The sequence below is a fragment of the Pieris brassicae genome, chromosome 11 (genome assembly GCF_905147105.1).
Source record: "Pieris brassicae chromosome 11, ilPieBrab1.1, whole genome shotgun sequence".
Classification (NCBI taxonomy): Eukaryota; Metazoa; Arthropoda; class Insecta; order Lepidoptera; family Pieridae; genus Pieris; species Pieris brassicae.
Window position 1 is genome coordinate 10,606,616 of NC_059675.1, and position 25,707 is coordinate 10,632,322.

Sequence of the window (25,707 nt, forward strand, 5' to 3'; positions counted from 1 at the left end):
TTTCATGAAAATAAAGGGTGCTCTATATAAGTCAATTGTATAATACTACTATAAAATCAGGTTAACGGTAACCTATATAAAACGTTACCTAAGAAAGTCAAAAATTTAAATAAATATTGGTTTGGTTATAGAATAAGAAGTTTATGTTCATTGTACTGGTGAAGTACTATGTTTTCAAGTCTGCATTTAATATTTTCATTTCTATCATGTTATATTGACTGCCACACCAAAAAAATATATTTTTTCGCTTTGAATGTGAACAAAGAGCAAGATCCAATACCGCATTAATATGGATGAGAAAAAATTGTAGTTTCCATTTATTATATATTTCTGAAAACACATTTACGTTTCACCTATTTGTAATTTAAAAATAGAAGAAAGCTTTGAAATACATAGTTATGTAATAATATCCTGTCCTAGCTTTGTACGTCATTTGTTATATAAATTCCTCAGAGATAAGCATATATAACGGTGAAATAATGTTTGTAATCGGTGCAGTAGATTTTGACCTATTTCTTTATAATTAACAAAAATACAAATTTTCCTGTTATAAAACTAATATAGAAAAAAAATATGGGCTCCGTTTTTTTGCTATTGTAGGCCCGGCCCACAAACCGATCGATACGTTGACTGTTTATAAGGTAGAGTGCACTTACTAGATTAACACACAGTATTCGTGTGTTAATCTAGTAAGTGCACTAAGATACCGCTCTTTTATCTCCCCTAGATGTTGGATAGGAAAGGAAATTTGCTAAACTACAAAATAGAAGCCTGTATTTAGTCCAATATCGATCTGATAATTTCATACAAGATACTTTTAATGAATTATTTGATTGAAATAAGATGTACAAGTTACATTTGTTTTAATAAAGCAATATAGAATAGCCCAGCCCAGCTATAAATTCTATTACAAATGAAAATGTATTTTTTTTAATGAAGTAATATTATTAAAATTTATACCTACATATTTATAAAAATTGAGTAAAAAATATAACAGTATTCTATTCAAAATGGCCGCCCTTGGCTCTTGAACAGGCCTTTAATCTGTTCGGTCACGAATCGTTACGCACCGTTTTCACCGTGGATTTCGCCACTGCTTGCTACGAAGATTTTTAAGAGACTCAATACCGCCGTGTCCTTTAGAGCAGGCCATGTCCTCTAAAACTGACAATAATTTATCTAAAGGGTTGAGGTCTGGGCTAGATGAGGGTCAGTCTTCAGCTCTTATAAAGTCCGTAACGTTGTTTTCAAGCCAGACTTGGGTACTTCGTGCCTAGAGACCAGGTGCTAAACCCTGCTGGAAAGTCCTAGGTATATTTTTAAAAAGTGAACTGCTGAGAGGTTGCACAACACGATCCAAGACTGTATCTTACACTTTGGCTGTAGTTTTCACTCCTTTTTAACAAAAATGCAGTTTTGTGATTCCTAGCCAAGACACGCCCCACGAAACCATCACTAACGCAGGATGATAACCACCTTGTACCTTTCCGACCACTTGAGCAGCTTCTATAGAACTTTGAATTTATCATTTTGCTTATTGAAGTGTTCTTCAATCGTGAATACTTTTCATCGGTAAAGCTTGTGTGCTTTTCACCTGTGTATCGCGACAGAAGGCATTTTGATCCACTCTCTTTAATTGTAAAGATTGATTTAGGGCACGACCAGTATATCGACAATAACCTTCAGGTCTTATTTTATAATACGCGACAGAGTCCTAGAGGAATCATCATTTCTCACGATAAGATGTTTTGCTTCCTAATGGGGTTTCGATGAATTCTGGCTTTAACAACATAACAGCCTTGGTAGTTGTAACAGCACGCGGCCACTCCGATTTTTTCTGGTCTTCGACAGACGAAGTGTCGTTGTATCTGTTGATAGTACAATATACGAACATACGGCTGATACCAAGCTTTTAAAGTGTCTGGAATGTGACCGACGGCTCGATACCCACTTTTTGCAAGGCGATCACTGGAATTCTATTTTCTTTAACATCCCATTCCATATTGTGAATTGATAACTCGCATGAAAAAATATATGAAATGGCGTAAAATGGAAAGAAGTTTTTAAAATAATGTATGTGTGTCAAATTCAAAATAATTAAAAGTTGAAATGGATTTTAATTTGTAACAGAACTTATGGCCACATAAGTTATATTTATAGTAAAAAACTGTGAAATATATACAAATCCATTTTTAATTGAAGGTTTCTATTAATATCTCATATTTTCATAGATTGCTATTTATATTAGTTAGAACAAGTAAATATCGACAACTGTAACATAAACCCCTGACCCTTTATAACTGTAATCCATATAACTTATATTTGGAAGCTAGCCACGTCGCTAGAGATTCGACAGGTACAGTTAATTACCTCTGTATTTACGAGACATAGGAATGGCTTCACACGCCCTGTACAAAGCCGGGTGGATTTATGTGCGTTATGCAGAACCTGCCTCACTTTCAAGATAACTATATATATAAAGAAGTCTTGTAAATGAGTGGATTTAATTTTAATTAAAATATGCATAGGACTTCCCTGTGAGTTCAATTATTATCAGTCAAATTCGGGTTACAACAGTTCGACGTATGTCTGCATTGAATATCCTATAATTAATAAAACCCAAATAATTAAGCGTATAACGTTTAAATAATTAACATTTTTTTATAATTACTAACAATGTCAATATGACTGAATAAATAAAAAAAAGCCTTTTTTAGTATTCGTGAAAAAAAAATTACACAAATATTTAATCATATAAATGCTATGTCAAGATTCTAACCAAAGTTATTTAATATTTATCCATCACTATCGCACGTTATTAATTATCTCATTTTGTGACGTTTTGCAGCTCAATTCCTCTATATGTACCCACGGGGAAAAAATACGTTTCAATGAACTCCCATAAGAGCGATTAGACAGTCTGGGGTTTGATACGGGTTGACGCTGGTTACGTGCGCTACCAATAGTATTTGTATTTTAGGACATCAATGATACAAAAGTTCTTTGACCGTTGTCAAATTGGAAGAATAGTGACGATTACTATTGAAATCAGCACTCGTTTGCAGATTTTAAAAATTATTAAGAAAATCTCGTTCACTAATCGTTAGACAGTTTCAAAGTTAATGTTTCTGTTGTTGTTTTTTTTGCCGTAACCTTTGACACTTTTATGCATGATAGTACACGACGATAATTAATAAAGATATGGAACTGTCAGCGCGAATATACATAGTTCACAACGTGTCAACGCCTGTGATAATTTATTGTGACCCCGTGTACAGTGCTATGAGCAAATGTTACCAAATTAGTTCTAGTCTAACTACGCATGGATATATTTCAGTACACTATTAAGTGATTACGTAGACTATTGCCAGTTTAAAATTCGGAGCGTTCAACATATAAAATTTAAGTAGTTGCGTTTAATAACTGGTCATGTTATTGCCATGTACAGTAGATGTCAGGTATTGTTGAATTGTTTTCGAAATTAGAATCTTTTACGTATTATATTTAATATTCTTAATTCAATTTCAAGCAGAATTAGGTCTCTTTTTATCAATAGTATGATAGCTAGTACCAATAGTAGTAACCATATAACACTTACGTATATATGGGCATCCTGTCGTTATTTTTGAACCACATTGTCATGGCAACATCCCTAACTGACGCAGCCAGGTTACAAGGCAGGCGAGTCTCACTGCCTGGCACTGACCATATTTGAATCACATCTGTAAAGATAATTAGTTATGTTAATTTACTTGTTGTTTGTTTTAGTTAGGTAGCGTCCATAAACTCAGAATAACCAATATTTATTTAATAAACACTAAAATATTGACGCACGCATTGTTATTGTAACAAATTTTGAGATAAATTTGCTTTAAATAAAAGTTTTAAAAAGCATTTGTTCACTTTAATATCGAAAATCCTGATTCAAAAAATTCTTCTCACAGTTAAAACTGTGAGGAGCATTTTTTTGAATATTTTTACTACAAAGGGAAGGTTTAAAATCCAAAACGCTGCGGAGAGGCGAAAGAACATCACGAGTGAGCTCGGAAGTGTCCATTGTTCGCGGGCAGTGTCGTATTAGTGCTTCCTTTACATTGCGTTTGTATAAGATGTTGTTATAAATAAAAATGATTTTAGTAAATGTACTTAATTGAAATACTTCATGATTTTCAAATTCCATTTTATTCACCGAAATTTCTGTATTAGCTTATTCAAATCACCTTATTTGAAATCATCCTCACCTTCATGTGTTTCAGACTTCTAAATGTTAATTCATGGTGCATGTCAATCATACGTGTGTCGTTTCCATTCAATTTCAGTACAATTTATTTATTTATATTTTGTATTCAATAAGATATTAGGCGAAGAACCGATGTTCGAGAGATGGAGGAACAGACAACGAAGCGTTGGATGGCCGCCCTCAGATAGAATGAGGATCTGGTGAGGGTAGAGGGAAGGCGTTGAACCCGTGCGTTCGGCAAGTTGTATTGGAAATTTAGGGAAACGCCACTGAGAGTATCGCGGTCCACTGCTAGATATAGCCGGCAGTAGACGTTGACAGAAAACGATCGAACAAGCAAACATTTAATAGATTATTAGGAAAACTACCTTTTAATTTATAGCACTAGCTTCTTTTTTGGTTCGCATCATACAAGATATGATATCTAATCTTATCCTATATCTCTCTTATCTTACATATCTATATCTTTTGAGGTTGTTATCATCTATACCATATATTTTTATTCTGCCTCAATTTCAATAAAGTAGCTGAAGTGAAGCACACTAACTCGTCTTAGTAAGATTACAAATGTAAACGCTGCATCACAAGAAAATCTTGAATTTAACGACGCCTCAAAGGCTTTGTCGTTTCCACCCACGAACAGTAATAGAATACACGCGTTGATCTTTGATCTTGACAATGTCTTAATGATCAAGCTTTTGTATTGAGACGATTAACCTGTACATAGCCTTTAAACACACACGTTTTACGTCATATTTTACTTGTAACTTTGCTCTAACTCAAGGTTAGCATTAGCAACTAAATCCTAAAGAAAATTAAGAACAAATATGACTAACCAAGTAAATAAACGTTATATTGTTTGCATTGTTAAGAATGATTAACTCTTGTAAATAATGCACATCAAGTAAATGACAAAGTGGCATATTATTAGATGCAAACCTATTTTGGTTCATTTATAAGCACTAATACAAATTGAAGAGAATAGTTACAGTCAATTGTGGTAAAAGCTATGGCCAGCAGTTATTGAAATCCTTATAATTAATATTGTATTTATATTATTGTAGTAGTAGTATGTTAGGTATTTGAAACAATGCGTACTGTTACGATAGCATAACGCATCTTAATAGTACTATTGGCTGCGGTAGATACCATTTTAAGCTGACCCCAAAGTTTGACCCCCATAATTATCATTCATAACTTATAACTTATATAATCACTTGGGATACTATGATTAGGCTTTATCTATTAATCATAATGTGCTATTATATCTGCTGTAAAATATTTCTTCAACGCCTAAAAGTTAAATATATTATAAGATGGCGTTTCACATAAACAAACAAACTTGTCATTTACTACAAGTCATATTTACGCTATTTTAACTTAAGTACTAACCTGTCTTTTTTTTTCAAAAAAAAGCGTAAACACTAGAATGAGAGTGTAATTAAAAGGGTAAAATTATACTGATTTAGTTTTTATGATCAAAGGGAAACAAGTTATTTATTTTTGAGTTTCTATATGAAATTTAAACTAAATAAAGTTTAGTTTGCACGACATTGAAATATCTGATACAAAAAATATTTACAAAACTTAATTGAGGATACGTTGATGAAAACTGGAAACGTCGAGTTGCGTAAATAATTAATTGGCATTTATAACATTTAAAGTTTTATCATATGTACTGAATTCACACATGTTCATTTATATGTTTGGGCATAAAAAATATGACGTAATATTTATCGCTCATATAATCGTCTCTTAATTATATGTTAGTTAATCCTAATTCAAATACTAGCCAGCTTTATTACGTTAATTACTAGTACATTATTACCATACTTACGCACTGTACATCCCAGAACGATGCATAGTTTTAGCGGTTTTTGTATTACGCTCTTTTCAAGATTGACTGTCCGCGATATTAAGGGATAAACTTATTTGGAACTGGATATATTCAGTAGTGGGCTGACTGGCTTAAAAAAAGCATTATCGAACCTAATCCGCTGTTTTTCTAGGTTTTTGTTAAAAAAATCACTTTTTTACCGGATTGAAGCTATGTATTGTAGGTTTTTATTTATTTATTTGTGCTTAACAAAAATTTCTGGTATTTTTATTTTAACTTGTATACCTATATTATGTTTTTTTTTTCTAACACTTATGTTTAGATAAAAGAGATTTAGTACTATGTATAATGTAGTAAACTTTAAGAAATAAAAAAAATAATACTACGACGTCTTAGTAATTTTCTTCCCTTTAGCACTAAAACCTCACTGGCATAATCGCTCCTACTGCCATTACTGGACTACGCCGATTTTTTCTCGTCCGCTCTAAACGAGGAATTGCTAAATAAACTGGATCGTCTCCAAAAATGTATGTATCCGATTTATATTTGGTCTGAGAAATACGACCATAGGCTAGGCTTACCCATTCGTCAGCGGCGTGATGCTCACGTTCTCCAGCCTGTTCAATCCTAAAACTCCTTCCTATCTCAAAAATGTTATAAAATTTTTGGGAGCCCATAACTATAGCTTACGCTCTATAAGTAAAAAAATAGAGAGCTTCTCTAGACATTCAGAAGAAGATAAAACTACCTGCCTGCCCCCTGTTTTATAAACAAACACAAAAAGGTAGATAATACTTTGCTTTTACGATGTAGACTCCATTTAACAAAGCATTAGTGAATCGAAAAAAAACATGGTACGGAGACGATTGCTGTGAGACGGTTAAACAAAGTTTATTTATTACCTAGTAAATAATAAGCGATTTCCTCTACAATCATTATTTCTCTCTTCAAGATCATTGAAGAGGAAAGTATGCATCGTGCATGCCTGGAATGATGCACGAATGACGATTATAACAATAAGAGCATCGTGTAACTGTCTGCTGTTCACAATATTTATTAACAGACGTGCGACACTCAGTTTTTTTTTTATACACAGCAATAGACAGGTTCACTTTAGATGTCCCACCTTATTACAAAAAGCCTGTGTGCACCTCAACATCCGGAAGGTCGGCGATTATGAGTTTAATTTTATTGAATTCACCACATCCTGTGCCCAGGTGGTTTATCAACGCCACCTGGTCGCTTGTGTAGCACAATATATCGTGCATCTTGATACCTAATCTGATTGACGCGCGAGTCAGAACTGGTTTGCTTTTCTATATTACCAATGCTGGTAGGTGGAAATAGGTCGCGTATTTTGAAAAAATAATGTCATTCTTGCGAAAGTATGCCTGGCCTGTGGTCATTATCTATAGGCCCGGCACTCAATTTTGATAAGCTTCATAGTTCGATGTAAATGTACTTGTATTTCCCATTTCTACAAGCTCGCATAATTTTCATTGTAAAGATCCTACCTCTGTTGTCTTAGAGTCCAAAAGATTAGTGACCGCGTTAAATACATAATTTACAGACTCGATGCGATGACCTATATACATTTAAAAATATATTTTTTATAAAATACTTTTAGACACGCAGTGCGTAATACAGGGCTTTATTATGGGAACAATTAAATCATTTAAGGAATGTCGTTTATTGATGACGGCATGCTACAATCGCGCATAGTGTTTCATATTTTACAACAAATATTCATATGTTCAACGCAAGTGTAAACCAAATATCTACATTTTTGGTGATTTATTTTCACCTCGTATCCTCTAGTAACTTAAAAAAAACCATTGACAGTTTTCCGCTTTTTAAGTTTTCTTAATTAATTGTTTGAGACGATTAGCAGGTGATTAAACAATTAATAAGTAAATTGTGGTGTTAGTCGGTGATAAGTATTGTAAGTTCTTTAAAAATTCTACTCTTAACAAGTTTTTAAAGTCTAAGATATACTAGTTTCCTCTGAATATAAAAGATGATCTAGATCTGATTAAGAGTGCGACGATTATCCTCAAGGCTAATAATTCTCTGTTGGACTTAATACAATGGAAAAAAAATTTATTTATAATCAATTCTCCATTAAAATAAACGAGTAAAGATCAGTCACATGGATCTGAAAATTCCGTCCTAATCAAACAAAATTGCTTTCAGAACTATCAAAAAATTTAATCCCGATACACAGCGGCTTAGTTACACGGGTTTGTATGTAAATCGTGTATTCGCCACTAACAATAAAGAGTGGACGTATCGAAAGCTGTTGACCTTCGTTTAATAACTATACTTTTGGACATAAGTTCTGTCCTCGATGTATTTGTGATTGTACATCGGTTTGTTATTTTGTGTATACAATTTCTGTTATAATATTCGTTTAATATTCTTTTTATATAAAATATAAAACAATAAAGTAATATTGTGGTTACAAATATTTTAAGTGTGTGAAAAGAGACGATAATGATACTTTATTTATATCTGCATGAGAATTTAACGGCACACAACAAACCACAAATAACTGTGTGTGATGTCATCATTTTGTTATATTGCATGATTTGGATAATCATTTAAAAATGTGGGTTTTTATTTTAAACGTTCGTTTTGAAACATGTTTTTGAAATACAGCATTTCCTTTGGCGGATTGGGAGTACGCAGGAATTGTAGTTATTCCAGCGTTTCTTTCATGTGCTCACAATGAAATAATTTCAAGAAATAATATATATTCGCTTACGGTATCGCATCCCCTCAGATATATATATATATATGTTTGGGGTCATCTATATATATCGTACGTAATATATATATATATATATAACGACGACCTATCCCGCTATATATATATTGCGGGATAGGTGGCGTAATGCGGCGGTCTCTTTGGAGGATCGGATTTTTGGTGGTAGTAGTGTAGGTGGTAGTGGTAGAGATATTGGGACTAACACAAGTCCTTTGCACAAGCACAAAATCTGATGTGGCCGCAGAGGAGTCTTCTTTCCAACTTTGGTTTTGTTTCAGTTACAGTAAGATTCTTGCCGCCTGCTCGATAGGCCGATGACCCCAGAGCTATTGCTTGAATAAGCAATGATAATAATACAGCAAGGAAATGCTGCCAACATTAAATGTCTCAAACTTAAACTCAACCTCAAAAAAACTTTATTCATATAGGTAACCAAGTACACTTATGAACGTCTCCATAAAAGATATAAAATTGATTCCATATTTACATTTACTACCAGTTTGCAAATAAAGAGCGTAGAGCGGTCGAGACTTTTTAAATATACTTTAGTTTTCTATTGATCCTTCTTTAAAAAATACTTAGGGTACAAAATAGGAGATCCCGGACATAATGGACGCGAGTAATGCGTGGTTCTTCCCTGGCTTGAGTGTTAAGTGTTGGGTGAAAACATATAAAATTGACATTTTGTTGTACTGGCCACTTTGACCTCAAATATCTCCTCTTTGGTCAGGAATTCTAAAGTCAATTTTTTACAGGTGTTTACTTGTTTTTTGAAAACCATGATTTATTTAATTTCCCTGTAAGTCTCTAATATAACAAAAACTAACAATTGAAAAAAAAATCTCTCAAGACTCATAAAAATATAAGTATTTCCTAGTATTGAACATAAGATTCTATTGTTTGCAAAAAAAAAGCTTAATTGCTGCAAAGTATAATTTAGAAATATAAGAATACCTTTGCAATAAGCCCTACTAGGTATTGCCATATTTTGAATTTCAATATTATAACTTAGATCTCATTCGATAATAAGATATTGATATGTAAGATAATATGTGTCTAATTTACCATACAGCCTATTTCTGCATACCTGGTTTAAATTATTCATAAACCAATTCCGATTCTTAACGGCAGTATTCGTAATATTAGATAAGTGCGAAGCAATATTGGTTATTCGATTGTAATTGCCAAATCGAAATTTGAACGAGAACCAAATCGTAATCGTAACACGATCGCACGCCGCGAACACTCGACAATTCAAATTAGTGGCAAAAAGCGATTCGCAAATATAATTGGCGGTCCGGCTCAGTACTATGGAGAGGACTAATTGTGTCCACGCCCTGAATATGTATGAGCCATCGATTCTCCTAACGAATGCCGTCATCCGACCCAGGTCTCATTTTTCATAGAAATCAGTTTATTTGGAATATTTAACGTTTTCTGATTGCATTTAGAGCTTGTGTCATTGCATACTGTTGATTTTTATCTTGTACTAGCAGACCCGACATTGCCCTGTCTTAATTACGAATATTAATTGCTATTATAACATTCATTGTTAGTTAATCTGGTACGTATATAGGATATTCCTTATGAATGCTAGACTAATATAATATGTATTACGGTTCGTCTCTGATTAATTTTCCGTTGCTCACGATAAATATCGGTTATTTCCCATGAGACCGCCCAAACATTAGCTCTTGACTTATATCAATATCGCTATTTTAGATAGAGAGATATGATACATGAATATGACAACAACGGAATTAACAGTATTCCTTATAATTTCTTATTCCTTACAAACATTTTGGAACTTCATTTTAGTTAATTTAGATTTTTTTTCAGAGCCGAAGAATATGATGAGATGATGGTGCTCAGGCTTGAAATTCAACATTACTCACTGAACGACACGGTTTGAATAGCTTAATTGTACCAATAAAACAAACATAAGAAATACATATTGTATATTTTATGTTATGAATTAACCCAAACAATATACAGAAATGTGTGCTTACTTAAAAGCGGAAGGGTGTCTAATTAATAACCTACAAGTCAACTTGGGTGGCCGTCGACGTTTATCTCATTACGTAGCTTGTCGGGAACGTACTTAAAACAAGTAATCTGGAGCCCCAAAACTCATTACTGATATCATTAAGAGAAAAAGACTGGACCGATTCAAGCATTTCAACATTATATTATTCAAATTAACAGTATCCTAAGTACGAGTTACTATTTTTATTTTTCACACACAGCTTTTTAATGATTTTACAGATTTTAGAATAGTACAGTATGAATGGGTATGGTGTTTAATATATTATTAATTGATGAGTATAGGAAGAGTATTTGGTAACAAAAAACTGTGTTTGGTTTATGCGATTTCTACTAATTTTAAAAATCGTCATTAAGAAATATATAACATTGTTTACAAGTGACTGTATGACTTTCGCTGACTATGACTGCGATTATTAATATCCGAAGCATAAAGACATGTAATTATTTTGCAAAAATATTCCTTATAAATTTGAAAAAAAATATGTGTTATATTTATCAGATATCTGTAGCTTACTATTGTTTTATATTTAAGTTACTTTATTATGCTAACCGGGTGAATCCGGTCCATAAATGTTGGAACGAGAAAATTAGTAGGAACTTTATCATACATGCAACATAATTATGTTTACTTGGGACGAACGACATTAAAGTAGGAACTAGTAATAAATAAAAGCACTTCAACAAAACTTGTTTTTGTTTAATTAAAACATTTCAGATGACTAGATAGATAAACTTTGAATACACATAGAACTGAATTAGTATGTATATTTAAAGTGTACAGATAATTCTTCCTTTAGGTCATGCCTTGTATGTCACTAAATACGTGTATTTGCGAGCAACTTGGTAAGATATTTTAAATGGAAATACAAACAAAAGCATTTTAGTTTCAAACCGTATACAAATACGCAAATTTCTTAGCAACTCCAACACCAAATGCTTACATAACCTGTTGAAAGACAACGTAAACGTCAAACTACTGGAAATGCATTCTAATGTCAGGAACAAAACAATTGCGGAGCGTTATAAACAAAAGAGCAACAAAAGCCTCTCATCCCCCACAATGAATCAACTAGACGAAACAACAGATCGATACGATTTCAAAGGCGATTCATTGAAATGTCCCACTTAAGTAGCAAAAATGAGTGTCGCAGTATTGTTGAATGCAAATACATTGGAAGTGCTCCGTTCGTATCGTATCGACAGTGAAGAGCTATGAAAATGCAGACTAGACAATATATTTGAAAATTCAAAATTATGAATTAAGTGAATATGTAAGGTGGTCTTTATTTATTTTAGATGATAAAATGAGAATAAAGTCAACTATGGGGTAGTATACACACACAGTAGTATTTTGGAATCAATTCGAATTCGGGTCCTTCAAGAAAAGAGCGTACGAATTTTTAAAAGGCCGTCAATGTAGTCGCACATTGAGAGTGTCCATGGGCGGCGGTTATCACTTAACATCAGATGAGCCTCCTGCCCGTTTGCCCCATGTTCTATAAAAAAATATCGATATTCGTTGTATTTTAACTGTTACTACACCCTTCTTCTTTAAGCAAAACATACATTATAAGCAAAAGGGAAGTCTATCTAATATTTCATCTACGGCATCAAGGACAAAGATATCGACAACTAAGTAAGTTTGAATGCTATCTCGGTAAATGAACCTCATTCTAGGCACTCGCGTTCTGTCTATGCTGTAATTGTATTACTTGACAATTCCGATAATTTCCAGTCAGCACTTCTTTAAGAAATTGCTTTTCTGCTTTGGGATTTAACTTAGCTGGTTTTATATTTCAAATGCAAAGTTTTCGTAGTCCGAAACCCATAAAGGATTATGTAATTTGCTTTTATTTCCACCACGGCTATCATATTATAGAAATAATTATATATAATAAGAGTTTAGCTAGTGGCTTGAGCGAATAACTTTCAACAATGAACTCAAGTCCCGGTAGTGCAATAATTCGGTTTTCTTTTTAAGTACGCAATTACACCCATGAAGCCAAATATCGTCAGAAAATCAGTATAACTTAAATCCAAAAACTGACGACAAGTGTCAGACATTAAAGGCTAATATAGATGAGTGTCTATATAATAAAATATTAAGGAAACAAATGCGATTTAAGACCAAACCCCATAGACATAGATTATTATTACCTATTCAACAAATATTAGAGGTGAAATCCAAAAATAATAAAGGCAATATTAAACGTGGGTATGCATACATGCATTAGCTGGGCTGAAAATCTCGTAGACTGGCGCATAGATGGTGATTTTTTTTGTACTTCATGTTACATGAATTTAAATTACATTACATTATTTAGGATCTATCTTAATATAATATGTTTTCAAATTTAAAATATTTTGTTTTGTATTAAGTATAAATATTCTATCCCATTTAAAATAAGTGAAGAAGTTTTTTTTTATAAATTTTCAAACAGTAAATTAATACCCCAATTTAAGTATCTGAACTATTTTTAATATCAAGAGCTTTAAAATAAATGAAATTGCGAACTATTTAGCTTTACATTAAAGAACAACAATATTAGCACCAGTGGAGATTGAGGAACTAGATATTTGTTCATAATTAGCTTCGCAATTTCACTTATTCCTTTACTGTTTGAAAATTTATAAAAAAAACTTCTTCACTTATTTTAAATGGGATAGGATACTTATGTTGGCAATTATCACATATCAGCAGCTAGTCTAACGTTTTGTCATTCTAATTTCCATTAAGATTATTATGATACATACTAATTCCAGAGCGAATTTCCAGGATCGAAATCTCATTAAATTAGAATTAATATCAGAACACAGGCGGATTAATTTGTACGGCGGACGCCATGTTACAATATAACATAAACCATGTCATTCGTTATTATAACGTAAGCCTTGTATATATTAAAATTAATTGTATACATGAGCCATAATGTTAATGTATTGTGCTAGTTTGGTTTTTTTGTATTGTGCCTATTTCTGTGTAAGTTTCTCTAAAGTGTGCATAAATATTTAGTATGTGTCATGATCTCTGTGGGCTCTCAACATAGCTTTAGGTAATAATTGTTTTAGATTTTGAAACAACGTACATAAACAATGTTTAAATGATTAATTTAATTAATTAATTAAATGTTTAGTCAAAACACAAAATCAATGATCAGAAGCGCGGCATCCAAAATCAAAGTAGCCAAGTATCGTAGACCTTCAAAAAGCGATGGCACAATAACAAGAAAATCAAGTCACAATTATAGCCTACGTACATTTACAGTTATATATACATATTACGATGTTGTTATATGTTATACGCTAATCACATACTTGGAATTGAAAGAATAAAAACTCACTAAATAAATCGCCATTGTAGGTCTACTGACGTTAAAAACCTTTACTCTTGTTCGTGTAGGAACTTTAAGCTTTTTTTTTTACTATATACATATTACTAGTCTGACTATAAATACTGTTACGTAAAACATTTCTTTTTTTCAACTCTTTCAATTTTGCACTATTTCACATATTTTTTCGGGTTCAGTATGAAATTACAATATGGAATGGGGTATTAAAGAAAATAGGATTGCAGTGGTTACCTTGCCCAAAGTGGGTATGGAAGTCAACGGTCATATTCCAGCCACTTCAAAAGCTTGATATCAGCCGTATGTTCTTATATCATACTCTCAATACATATTGAGAGTATGATATAAGAACACACAAATACACACAAAGATCAATCAAGAAATATCATTTTACCGATTAAAAAATATTCACGATTGAAGAACATTACAATAAGCAAAATGATAAATTGTATGCTCACAGTTCTAAAGAAGCTGCTTAAGTGGTCGGAAAGGCACAACGTGGTCATAATCCTCCGTCGGTGATGGTGAGGTGGGGTGAGTCTTTTTAAGGACTCACAAATCATTTTTTTTTAAAAAGTTGTTTAAACTTCAGCCAAAGTGTATCAAGATACATTATTGGATCATGTTGTGAAACCTTTTTTTTAATATACCGTGGACTTTCCAGCAGGATCCTGCGCCTGGTCACAAAGCACGAACTAACCAAGCCGGGCCTGAAACCAACGTTCCGGACTTTATATGCGCTGAAGACTGGCCCTCATATAGCCCAGACCTCCACCCTTTAGACTTGGCCTGGTCTAAATGACACAGCGACTTTGAGTCTCTTAAAAAATGTTTGGAGAAAGCATTGGCGAAATTTCCCTTGAAAACGGTGAGTAAATCCATTGACTCGTGGCCTAAGAGATTAAAGGCCTGTATAAAAGCCAAAGGTGGCCATTTCGAACATAAGTTTTTTTTTTATTTTTGATGAGACTTTAATAAAAATGTAGGTATACAATTTTAATAATACTTATCATTACTTCATTAAAAAGATGCATTTTTTTGTAACAGAACTTATGGCTGAACTAGATATAATGTATCGGATAAATATTGTCACTCCATCTATATGGACTAAAAAAATATAATTACCTATAATATATCCACAGATTATATATTTATTATTTACAGAGTTATAAAGTTAACCTTATAGATGTGTAGTGAGACAAAACTGATTTAACAAAGATATGTACTCAACAAATTAAAAAAAACGATTTTAATAGCGTTTATATTGTAGTTTATTATCTCTTTTTTTAAATAGAAAATACTCTTTACAAATTAACATACAATACCGTTATATGAAGATTATTACATAACCTAACAATAGTTGCATAGAACGTATCTCGGTGCATTTCATATTGATTACACATAATAATAGTTATATTTTCGAGTTGTGTAGCTGAGGCACAGCTGCGTTGGGCTATAACTACGAAACAGAAATGCATTGCAGCTACAATCAAATCTATATGGTAAAGACATCTCCCATATTAAGCTGCATATGGTTTGAAGTTTGAATCTATACTAATATTACAAACAGGTAAAACTAATAAAAATCTTTAGATCGACCAAAACGATAGATTAGAAATGTATTTGTGAGTTTTTAAACCGAAAAATGTTGACTATTTCGTGGGCGTCGTAATTGCAAAGTAAGTTAATGAAGAAACGGTCGAACGGCAACGTTTCTTACAAACGATGCCTTAATGATGAGAGATACATACGAATGAATTCTAGAGAAAAGTTTTATGTATATAATTATTTATTTATATTAAAATAAAAAGTGCACGATAAGTTTAGATCAGTCACACATCAGTTAGTACCAAAGTAACAATGCATGGAAGGATACGATGTGAATATGTATTCTTTGTACAGAAGAGATATAAAGGAAGATAGAGAAGGAGCTAAGCGAATAGGGACAAAAAGTGAGATCCATAGCCCCACTGCAAAGACCTCAAAGGATTTCCAAGAAAGAAAGAGTTATGAGATGAGTCTATCTAATATATTAGATAAAAAGAAACCCTCTATCGCCACTTTCTGTCTATCTGTTCATCAATATCTATAATGATTTACGTGCCAAGTTGAAGTATGTAATTTTTCTAGGTATACAATGTATTATAAGCGTATGACAGTCATGATTGACCGAGTAATATAACTCGGGCCCAGCGCCTGCTTACCTATAATTTTATTCAACATGGGTCTCACATATCTCACAATAAAAAGATGATTAAAAGACAAATAAATTATATTAAATTAAAATTTTATTGGTGTTATTAACATGTAAACCACATCTACACAAATATATACCTTTTGTATAAAGGGAGCAAATTGGATACATTTTAGTAAAAGGAAATAAATTGATTGATATTCAAATAGAAGTTTTAACATTTTAATGAAATCTTATTTATTGTTTAAGCATATCAAATCTAGACTTACTCGTATAATGTGGTAATACCCTAAAAATCTACTCGACAATGCACAGCAAAGTAACACGCCCAACAAAATATTGGTTATGCATATTCAGAGAATCCTAGATTGTTTATTCCCATATTCATATCAAGATTTTATTGAAATCCATCGAAATTTAAAATAAGTTGTGGACGTTTATAATTTTATGTAACTCAATAATTAAATTAAATTTAATTGCGTGGTTGACTTCGATTAAATGATTGTATATTAAAAAGCTGAAGAGGTTTTTCTTTCTTTCTTTATTGTATGGGCTAATCAAATTTGTCCAAATCGAGATTAACTTTGACTGGCTCTCTCTGACTTTGTTAATAATTTAAAATAAAACAGTTAACTTTGAACTGTATTAATATTATTCAACAAAAAATATTAAAAAAAAACATTAGCGATGTACAGCTTGACTGTCAAAGCTTAAAAGTTATGGACACAAAATGCTACATGCTGCTGCTGCAAACTTTATTAGCTTAATTAAGTGTGTGATACTGAATCAAATGAACTCAGATTTTATTTATCAATATTGTTAAATAAGTAGCCTTATGAACGTGAATATTGTAAAAACTGGGAAGTCACTTATATACACAGAAATGGATTCATAATATTTTCCTTTCTTTCTTCTTCACTAATTAATATACATATATAGTTTCATATACATGTATATTAATAGCCTCATACTCAGTTATTATTTTTACGATAATTAATTGCTCCTTCACGAGAAATGGCTTATCGTCTACGATCATTTCTTAATTTTATTATAAATTAATAGCAATCAGCTTTAATTAAACATTTTGATGAATCATAATGATAACGATATTATCCGCTATGTAGGTTACGACCCTCCAGAACAATTAAAAACATTTTGATAATTATAAAAGAAATTATGAATTTGCAGATTTGTGTGGTTAACTTGCGAAATGGTAGTAAATGTAAACTTACAATTAATTTAACATCCTTTCTGACTTTCATAAGTGTAGTTGTTTACCTATATGGATAAAGTTATTTTGAGTTTCAATAGTAGGCTAACTTTGAGCCACAACCATATTTAAAAAAATGTTACAGTGCTGCCAATTATAATATCTTATTGTAAATTAATAATTGTGATGCATCAAAAAAGTCCTTTAATTCGATTCTGTAAATTTTATCTTATAATAAATTTGTATAGGTCGATTTTTCACCTACGATATAGTAAGCTTCGGGTTTAGTATGCTTATAAATTGCCTTTTTATCTTTAAAATCGTAATGTAATTTATTTTTATAATTCCTATTGCACGTCTTAAAATCTACGAATTTCTTTATGGCCGATTACATTGGAAGGATCTCAAGTCTCAATTTATTTAACTACTCTACAAACAAAGATTGCTTTGGCCCCATCAGATTTAACCACATAGTATTAGCACATGCAAATGTTCATTGTCTGGAGTACTAGTACTAGAGTAGGAATAATTAATCTAATGCTATTACCATTGCTTTTGTACTAAGCTACTATTATTGTTACATTACTTAATTCGCTGAGACATTTAAAAAAAAAACAAAAAAATACGCTCCCAAATTGTTCCAATCGTATTTAGAAAATATACATGAAACCATAAGGAGTGAAGAGTGATTAAAAGTTTATTGCACCCTATTTTAGTTTTTAAAAAAGCAAGAAATATTAAGATTTATACAATAACTGTGTGATTTCCTTGCTTTTATACTACAATCAGGGCAATAATTAGGAATAGTTGAAACGATTTCTATAGTAAAGGTATGATTTTATATAAAGTTATAACAGTTTAGAACCTTAGATCAGTTTCTAGCTTTAGAAAACTACAAAATTTAAATGTCTTTGTGATATATTAATTTTTTTTAACATGTTTAAACACATATTAGTTCAAAATAAAACGTAATGAGCCGTTAAAGTACGTCAGGCAAACATAACTCAGATTTTATATTCCTTAAAAAAGATTATGCATCAATCTATTTAAGGAAACATTGATTTTATGTACCGAGTTTAAAACCTAGCCCAAATGGGATCGTAATAAATATAAATTAATAAACACTAAAAACATTGAACTCTTAAGAATGGATTTATCTGAATTAATTAACACTCGGAAGTTCCTCGGAATAACGTATTTTACGTTACCCTCTCAAAAGTAGGGTACCGCGTTGATACTCAACAAAAACAGGTTAGGCTATGAGGATCGTTGCGATAGCGTGCTAACATGCTGTTTCATCAAAGGAGCTCTAGGAATTGAGTTAGGAAGTGCCTGTTTCCATTCTCCACATTGCATAATGATACTCCAGATTGGTATAAACACTATTTCTAACCATTATGCGTAAATACTTAACAATGTTTAAACATCTCTTTCATGTTTTTAAGCATTAATAAAATTTAAATTAACATCTAGTGAACTATTTTAATACGTCTCTTATTATCTATATATATCATACATACATAGTATATGTCGGAACAATGGCGCTGGCTTCATTTGTGGTCAAAATATAGGATATATAATATAATATATAAAATGTAATGGTAAATTAACAACGTCAGAGAGTAACCACTTTAAAACCATGAGTACAGGTTTATTAGACTTGCCAATATCACTTTATTTACCTAATAACGACTGTGATAGTCATTATTGATATTCTAAAATCTATATATTATATAAAAATGAATCCGTATTTCCCTTGTTCACGGCATCATGAACGGCTGGACTGATTTCACTAATTCTTTTTTTGTTCTGTTTATTATGGTCAGGAGAAGATTCTTATGAAAAAAATAAGAAAATTGCGTGGAAAATTTAAGAATACTTTTGTTACCATAACCATTTTCATTTCATTTTATTCAAACATTTTTGATGTTATATATGGCGTTTGACAGAATGTGCTACAAATTATATCGTAAGAAAAAAGAATTTCTTTTAAAACAAATGCTTCGATCGGAGTTATTATTTTGATTAAATACATATAAAATTAATACAGTTGCTAATTGTTTATGGCATTAATCTTGATAATCCCTATTATTCTCATAGCCAATTATATGTCGCCTGTTCCCATGGCGGAATACCAACAAAACTATTAATATACGCTCGAGATAAAAAAACAAATAATGTTGTATATCATAAACCATTTTTAGTTAAGTATACCAATTCGAAATCAATACTCATAGTTAAGACAGAATAAGGTCTGCTGCCAGTGTCTATATAATTTGTATATAATAAAATGTCTATAGTAGTAGTAAACTCATAGGCATTATTATTAAAATCGAGTCAAATTAGTTCAAAACCTAAAAATATTATAAATTAACGACTATTCAATGGTCGATAATAATAGTGACTCCATAGTCATTACTTTCGTCAAAAGTAATTTATCATAATATTAAACCTTTCGAACTTAACAATATTAAAGTAATCTTGACATTCGTTCCCATAACTGAAATGTGACTCTATAGCGGGTCCGGGTTTGGTCGCGGAATGAGTTCACGAATTTTCACGAAACTAGTTTATCACAAATTTGGGTTGCTATAAATACAGGAACTGGTGGGTGCAGCCCTCAACGTTCGATTGATCAGAGAAACCAAGCTGAAGCATTGTTTGAGGTTGCTTTTATAAATATCCTAATATGTGCTAATTTGTTTTATTTAATGTCAAAACCCATAACAGCCTTTAAATAGTAGACTTCAATGTGATTAAACGGCTGATGCCAACTAACTAATTTTTGAACGCAGCATTGCTGATTGCATTATCTTTTATCATGTAAACGCAGGTCCTGTTTTTGTTGTTTCTTGTTTAACCCTTTCTTCACGCGTAATTCTTACGGACCTTTCTGCACGATTATGTAGGTGCTACCATCGATCCTGTGAATCCTAGCTTTTAATCCATTATCCCTATCCTATCCTATCCTATCTCACTCCGTCATGTATTCGAATTAGTAATATTTGTAGTTAGTAGTAGTAAACACGCACTGGTAACTCCTTTCTTATCCGAAGAAAGTTCCAGAATACTTTGCGTGTGTAACAATGGGAACACTTTAGACACGTTATTAGATCATAGATGGTGTTATGCCGCAGAGGATATGTTTTATGTATGCGGCGTCCAACCGACAATAACGAGACCGATATTAGCTTTTTTCTCTCAAATATCTTGTATCACTGTTGCGGAGAGATTTCTCAATGGGATATAAGAAACGATTTTGTTCGCGTTTGAAATGGTGATACGTTTATGGAATTATTATCAAGGATTGTAAATTAGAGTCGTTTCTTTTAATGCGACTTTCGATAAAAAGCGAGTAATCAAATCTGATACGGCGATTTATTGGTTATATTCTCTAGTAAATTTATTTGGACTTAAAAAAATAATAACATAATTAGTAACTAAAGTTAGCACTAGTAACTATGGTAATGAATTACGTTCTGACACACACGTACATATACTGAATACACATATGACAATATATATACAACATCGAGATCATCACAACTCGATGTCAACAAAACAAAATTCTTTTAACTACGCTAAAAATAAAACGCTCCCCCATCAAAACTGTCCTGAATACAGAATTGCAGCGACACTCGATATTTTTGGATCGGCATCTTCTGGACACGCGCCAAAGATCAGTTAAAATAAGCACCGGTAGCAAAAAACCACACATTAGCTACACAAATTCTATATTAGATAACATCCATAGTTAAGATTTACATATTTTAGGACTTCGTCAGATTTCTGCATATTACATTTACAATTGGGTCTATGATATGCGCTGACCCGACAGAAGTGGTTTTGTAATGAAACATTAGTACAGTACAGTAAAATCCCTATATAAATAAGCACAAGCTTGCGCATTACCGCTAAAAACACAGTCTTTGCCGCTCTAGCTTCTTCCACTTGAGCGTATTTAACGAAGACCGTTTCGAATCGTCGATGACCAATGCCTTTTCCAGTGGCGTTATCCCTTGGCGATGCGTAGAGATGTGTCTCTGGATTAATACCTGTAACTGAGTTTCATCACCGAACGTCAACGTTTCGTTTTTTTTTTTAGTTTTTGCCAGCCAACTACCGAAGTATTCCGAAGTAGGTCCAAAATGGCTTAACTGTTTTGTTATAAGCAGTGTGAGAAATACAAAACCAGGTTTTTTTTTAAATAAAAGCTGTTATAATATTATATTATTCATATAAATCGTGTGTTCCAAATGCAGAAAGTGTGGGTGGTACTGAACATTGCCTAGCAGCTGACTCTCCAGCAGTGTCAATCTTGACGTGGCATAAACCTTTCCTGCTGTTAAGGCAGGTATATATATGTTGTTGTTAGAGCACATCAGATGTCTGGTGTTCATTTCTGTCAGTTTTCAAACCTATATTGCGGTGAATGCAAATAATTTAAATTGATATTCAATTATTAACTTATAATGGCTAATAATGTGTTAAATCGTTGGAAAACGCCTATATAGAATTCGTATTTGTTCTCCATGATTTACGTTCATAATATCTTTATAAAATAATAGAAGACAATCAACTTCAAATAAGCAAGTGTAAAAATATTACCAACATTTCCATTATTAATGCCTAAAACTGTCCCTGATAATTTCTACCTCATGGTGCAACCGACACGAACATTTGGCTCACGGTTATCCTCTTTTGATAAAAAATACGTGAAGAAGTAGCAAAATTGTCGTGCCACGTGGCGATTTCTGAAAGCATTGCTTGGCACGGTGCCACCAACGTATTTCTTTACCTTCCTTTCTTGCTTTATTTAATTTTAACTGCCTTTAGAAATGACCAAACATATTAAATATTTAGGATCAGCACTAGGCCAAATACATAAGTAAATTTTGTTCACATAGCTACTTTACTTCTTTTTTTTATAATTAATTTTTAGTGACCCAATCCTTCTTTTATCTTCTTTATGTTCACATGTATCATTATAGATAGTCCATATACGATGTAGTCATTAAGTTAATCCATATATTTTTATCGTTAAATAGATTTTTATATGAATTTCTGACAAATTTTAAAGTTTATAACATCTTAATAATTACAATTAAATAGTTATAAATTATTTTACGAATGTTAAGAATTGTTAATTGCCATGGAAATAAATCGTGAGACTTAAAAAACCTATTTATTTCAGTAATTTTTTTTTTGTAATCCATCATAACATTCTGATCGCTTAATCTCGATTCAAACAAATCGATTATTAAATACAACGCAATTTGCGGTATATAGCTTTTATTATAATTCAATCCGACTTAAAGGAGGTTATCACTTTTATTGAGGTTATTTTTTTAATCCCTATTGTAGAGTTCTAAGCGTGACGTAAAACAAAATCAGTGCTTAAAAATAGTATGATAAGTTACATCTAGTTATAATACCAGACATCTCACGTCCGACTCACACCTATTTTGTTGAGATATTATAATTAGACCATCACATGTGTCTAATTATAAAGTCACCAAATTAAACTTATACACTAGCCCTGAATTGGGCGTGGCATAGTTAAGTTATACGTATATAAATCAAGTCGCTTCCAATACACTAAAACATTATATACAAAATATTATACAATATGTTAGCGTATTGGATAGGAATATCTTTATGGAGTCTTTAATGACTCCATAAAATTATACATCGTGATTATTACCTTTCGAAACCTACCAACTCGTTTTCTTATTTAAATGTGATGTATGTAAGCCGTTCTCTACACCATTTTGTTTGTGTGTCATAGTGTCATGTGTGTGTTATATTAAAAAAAACAACGCAGCAATTAGGTTGTTTTGTATATAAATAGTGAGGTTGTTGAAAAAGTTCATAGTAGTTTTGACTTAAATTAAACATAGATCCGGATTGAATCCTTAATTCTCTAACTTTCGACAAAACCGTTTTTGTATCGAACTGTTATTTGTAGAGGATTTAACAAAATATTTTCTATTTCCTATGCGTATTTAAACTGTTTCTATATGCAGCTTACGTTAGAAAATACATGAAAATTATGTGAACAACTACTTCATACTCGCCTGATAGTAAGAATTTTTAATTTTTTTTAAATGTAATAATTGTTGTATTAAAAAGACGTCCCTTGAAAATATTATCTATACATATAAAATTGACTGACATTTACTTAAAAGTAAATCCCACTCTCTGTTCATTCCGAACGTTTCAACATGTCGATGTCCCCTTCTGGACATATACCATTCCCTAACTTTCCAGTACGACTACTTTCTTATTCGACTACTTAGAAAAACACCGAGCATAGCACTATCCATAGCACAATAACCGACGCGGACTTTGTGTTAAGTCTCTAAGTAATAAAAAAAGTCTCAGCGCCGTCCTCTTATATAAATTATCTTATGTGTTAAAGAATTGTAAAATCGATGATCACTTTTGTTGCAGTCAGTAGAGGCGTAGGCGGAGGACAAGTGGGCCATCTTTCGAACCCCTTGACTAGCAAGTTTATAGTCTTCCTAAACAAATGGATAAAATAATACAAGAAATCTTAAATAGGAAAACCACAATTCGCAGACAAGAGCTGTAAAGCGCAATACGTGCAATTTATCGGATGTTGCAGCTTTAAGCGCTTATGTAAAATACTAATAACTTCTCGAATCCAGTGCTATTTTATCTGAACTTGCCGTTTCATAATATCTCGTATTTGAAAGACCAAATACGCTACTGTTTAATGATTTAGAAGGCAGCTAGCTAATATGACGTTGTTAATGGAATTGAGAAAGTTGTTACGTAAAATCGTATCAATTCCATAATGGCATAGCTATATTAGAAATTTAAGTATCATTAATTACTTCTTCTAATACCATATAGTATTTACAATATTTAAATAGATATTACTAAGCCTGTGAGTACATTTGCGACTAAAACTAAATGGGTAGTATTTAAACGCAAATAAATAAAAAATACTTTTGTATGAAAAAATAATCCGAATTCCCATCAAAATTACTGATTGCACAGCAAAATACTTAACTCCAAATATTACAAAATAAACTACAATTTATGTTCGCAGCGTACGGCTATTTATCTTAAAGCGAAGCTATTTTACCAATGCACAGCTAATAATACTAATGCACATTACACCTATTAACTCTTTTTTTAAATATACCTTCTATTTGTGTATTAATTACAGCAGTTTTTCTAAATAAAACAGTTTAAAGAAATGATTGGTTATAATCATCTCATTATTTATTAAGTACAACATAATGAGATCAGCAAAAAAATAGCAAATTAGATACAAATAGTAATTTTATTATTGGATTATTAAGGCGGGTCTTGCTTTCGTGGGGCGTCCACGCTTTTTATTTTGCCTATAGGCACATTTTTGGCTCTGCAGGTGGTGCCACGTACTTGAGTCGGATCGCAAGTCCGATGACATCATGAACTATATGTAAATGTTCTTTAAAAAATGGGGCAGGTGCATTTTCCGTTCATCAAGGCGGCGGCAAAGCAACTCTCCAATACGCGAAAGCTTTCTTTTTGTATCCATCAAAAATTTCTCAACCTTGATTATATGTAATGCTACTTGCTGTTGAGCTTGCTACAATCTAAGTATTTAGTTCGGAATCAGACTCGAGGAATTTGACATTTTTGTCAAGTTTCGCCCATTGATACGCAAGGTCCGGTCTTACAGTTCTTTCGGAGGTACAGTTATAAATCGTCCACCTCAATCACTCATCTCAATTCTCTTCTCGTTCTCATTTATCTCAATCACCATTCCTTGACCATCGCAACAAGCGACTGACTTTTATGCCTCTATTGAATGACTCTAGTGCATTGTTTGTCGCTGGAAAATCTTCGGCTTATCCAAGATACCAATTTAGATTGAGTGAAACCCACTCCTGTTTGAAATATGCTATGAATTGTTCTTCACTTGCATGTTTACGTTATAACGCAGTTAACGCTCGTTGAAATAACGTAGAAGAGGTAGCTGAGTGGAACGAGTCGATATCATACAACATTCCTTTCTGTTTTTTCTTCTTGATAATATTTTTCTACAA

The 25,707-nt window shown here is 32.2% G+C and overlaps 1 protein-coding gene across 7 annotated transcripts in view; it reads right to left on the reverse strand.

The window, feature by feature from the left end:
* The window catches only part of LOC123716395, a 57,941-nt gene that overhangs the window by 22,942 nt on the left and 9,292 nt on the right, over window positions 1-25,707 (reverse strand). For all 7 annotated transcript variants that reach the window (XM_045672124.1, XM_045672123.1, XM_045672122.1 and 4 more), the window contains exon 3: window positions 3,599-3,722. Coding sequence is in view for 6 of the 7 variants with exons in the window: in XM_045672123.1 (XP_045528079.1) it covers window positions 3,599-3,722 (124 nt within the window). In the remaining variant the exon portion in view is untranslated. The remainder of the gene's footprint in view (window positions 1-3,598; window positions 3,723-25,707) is intronic.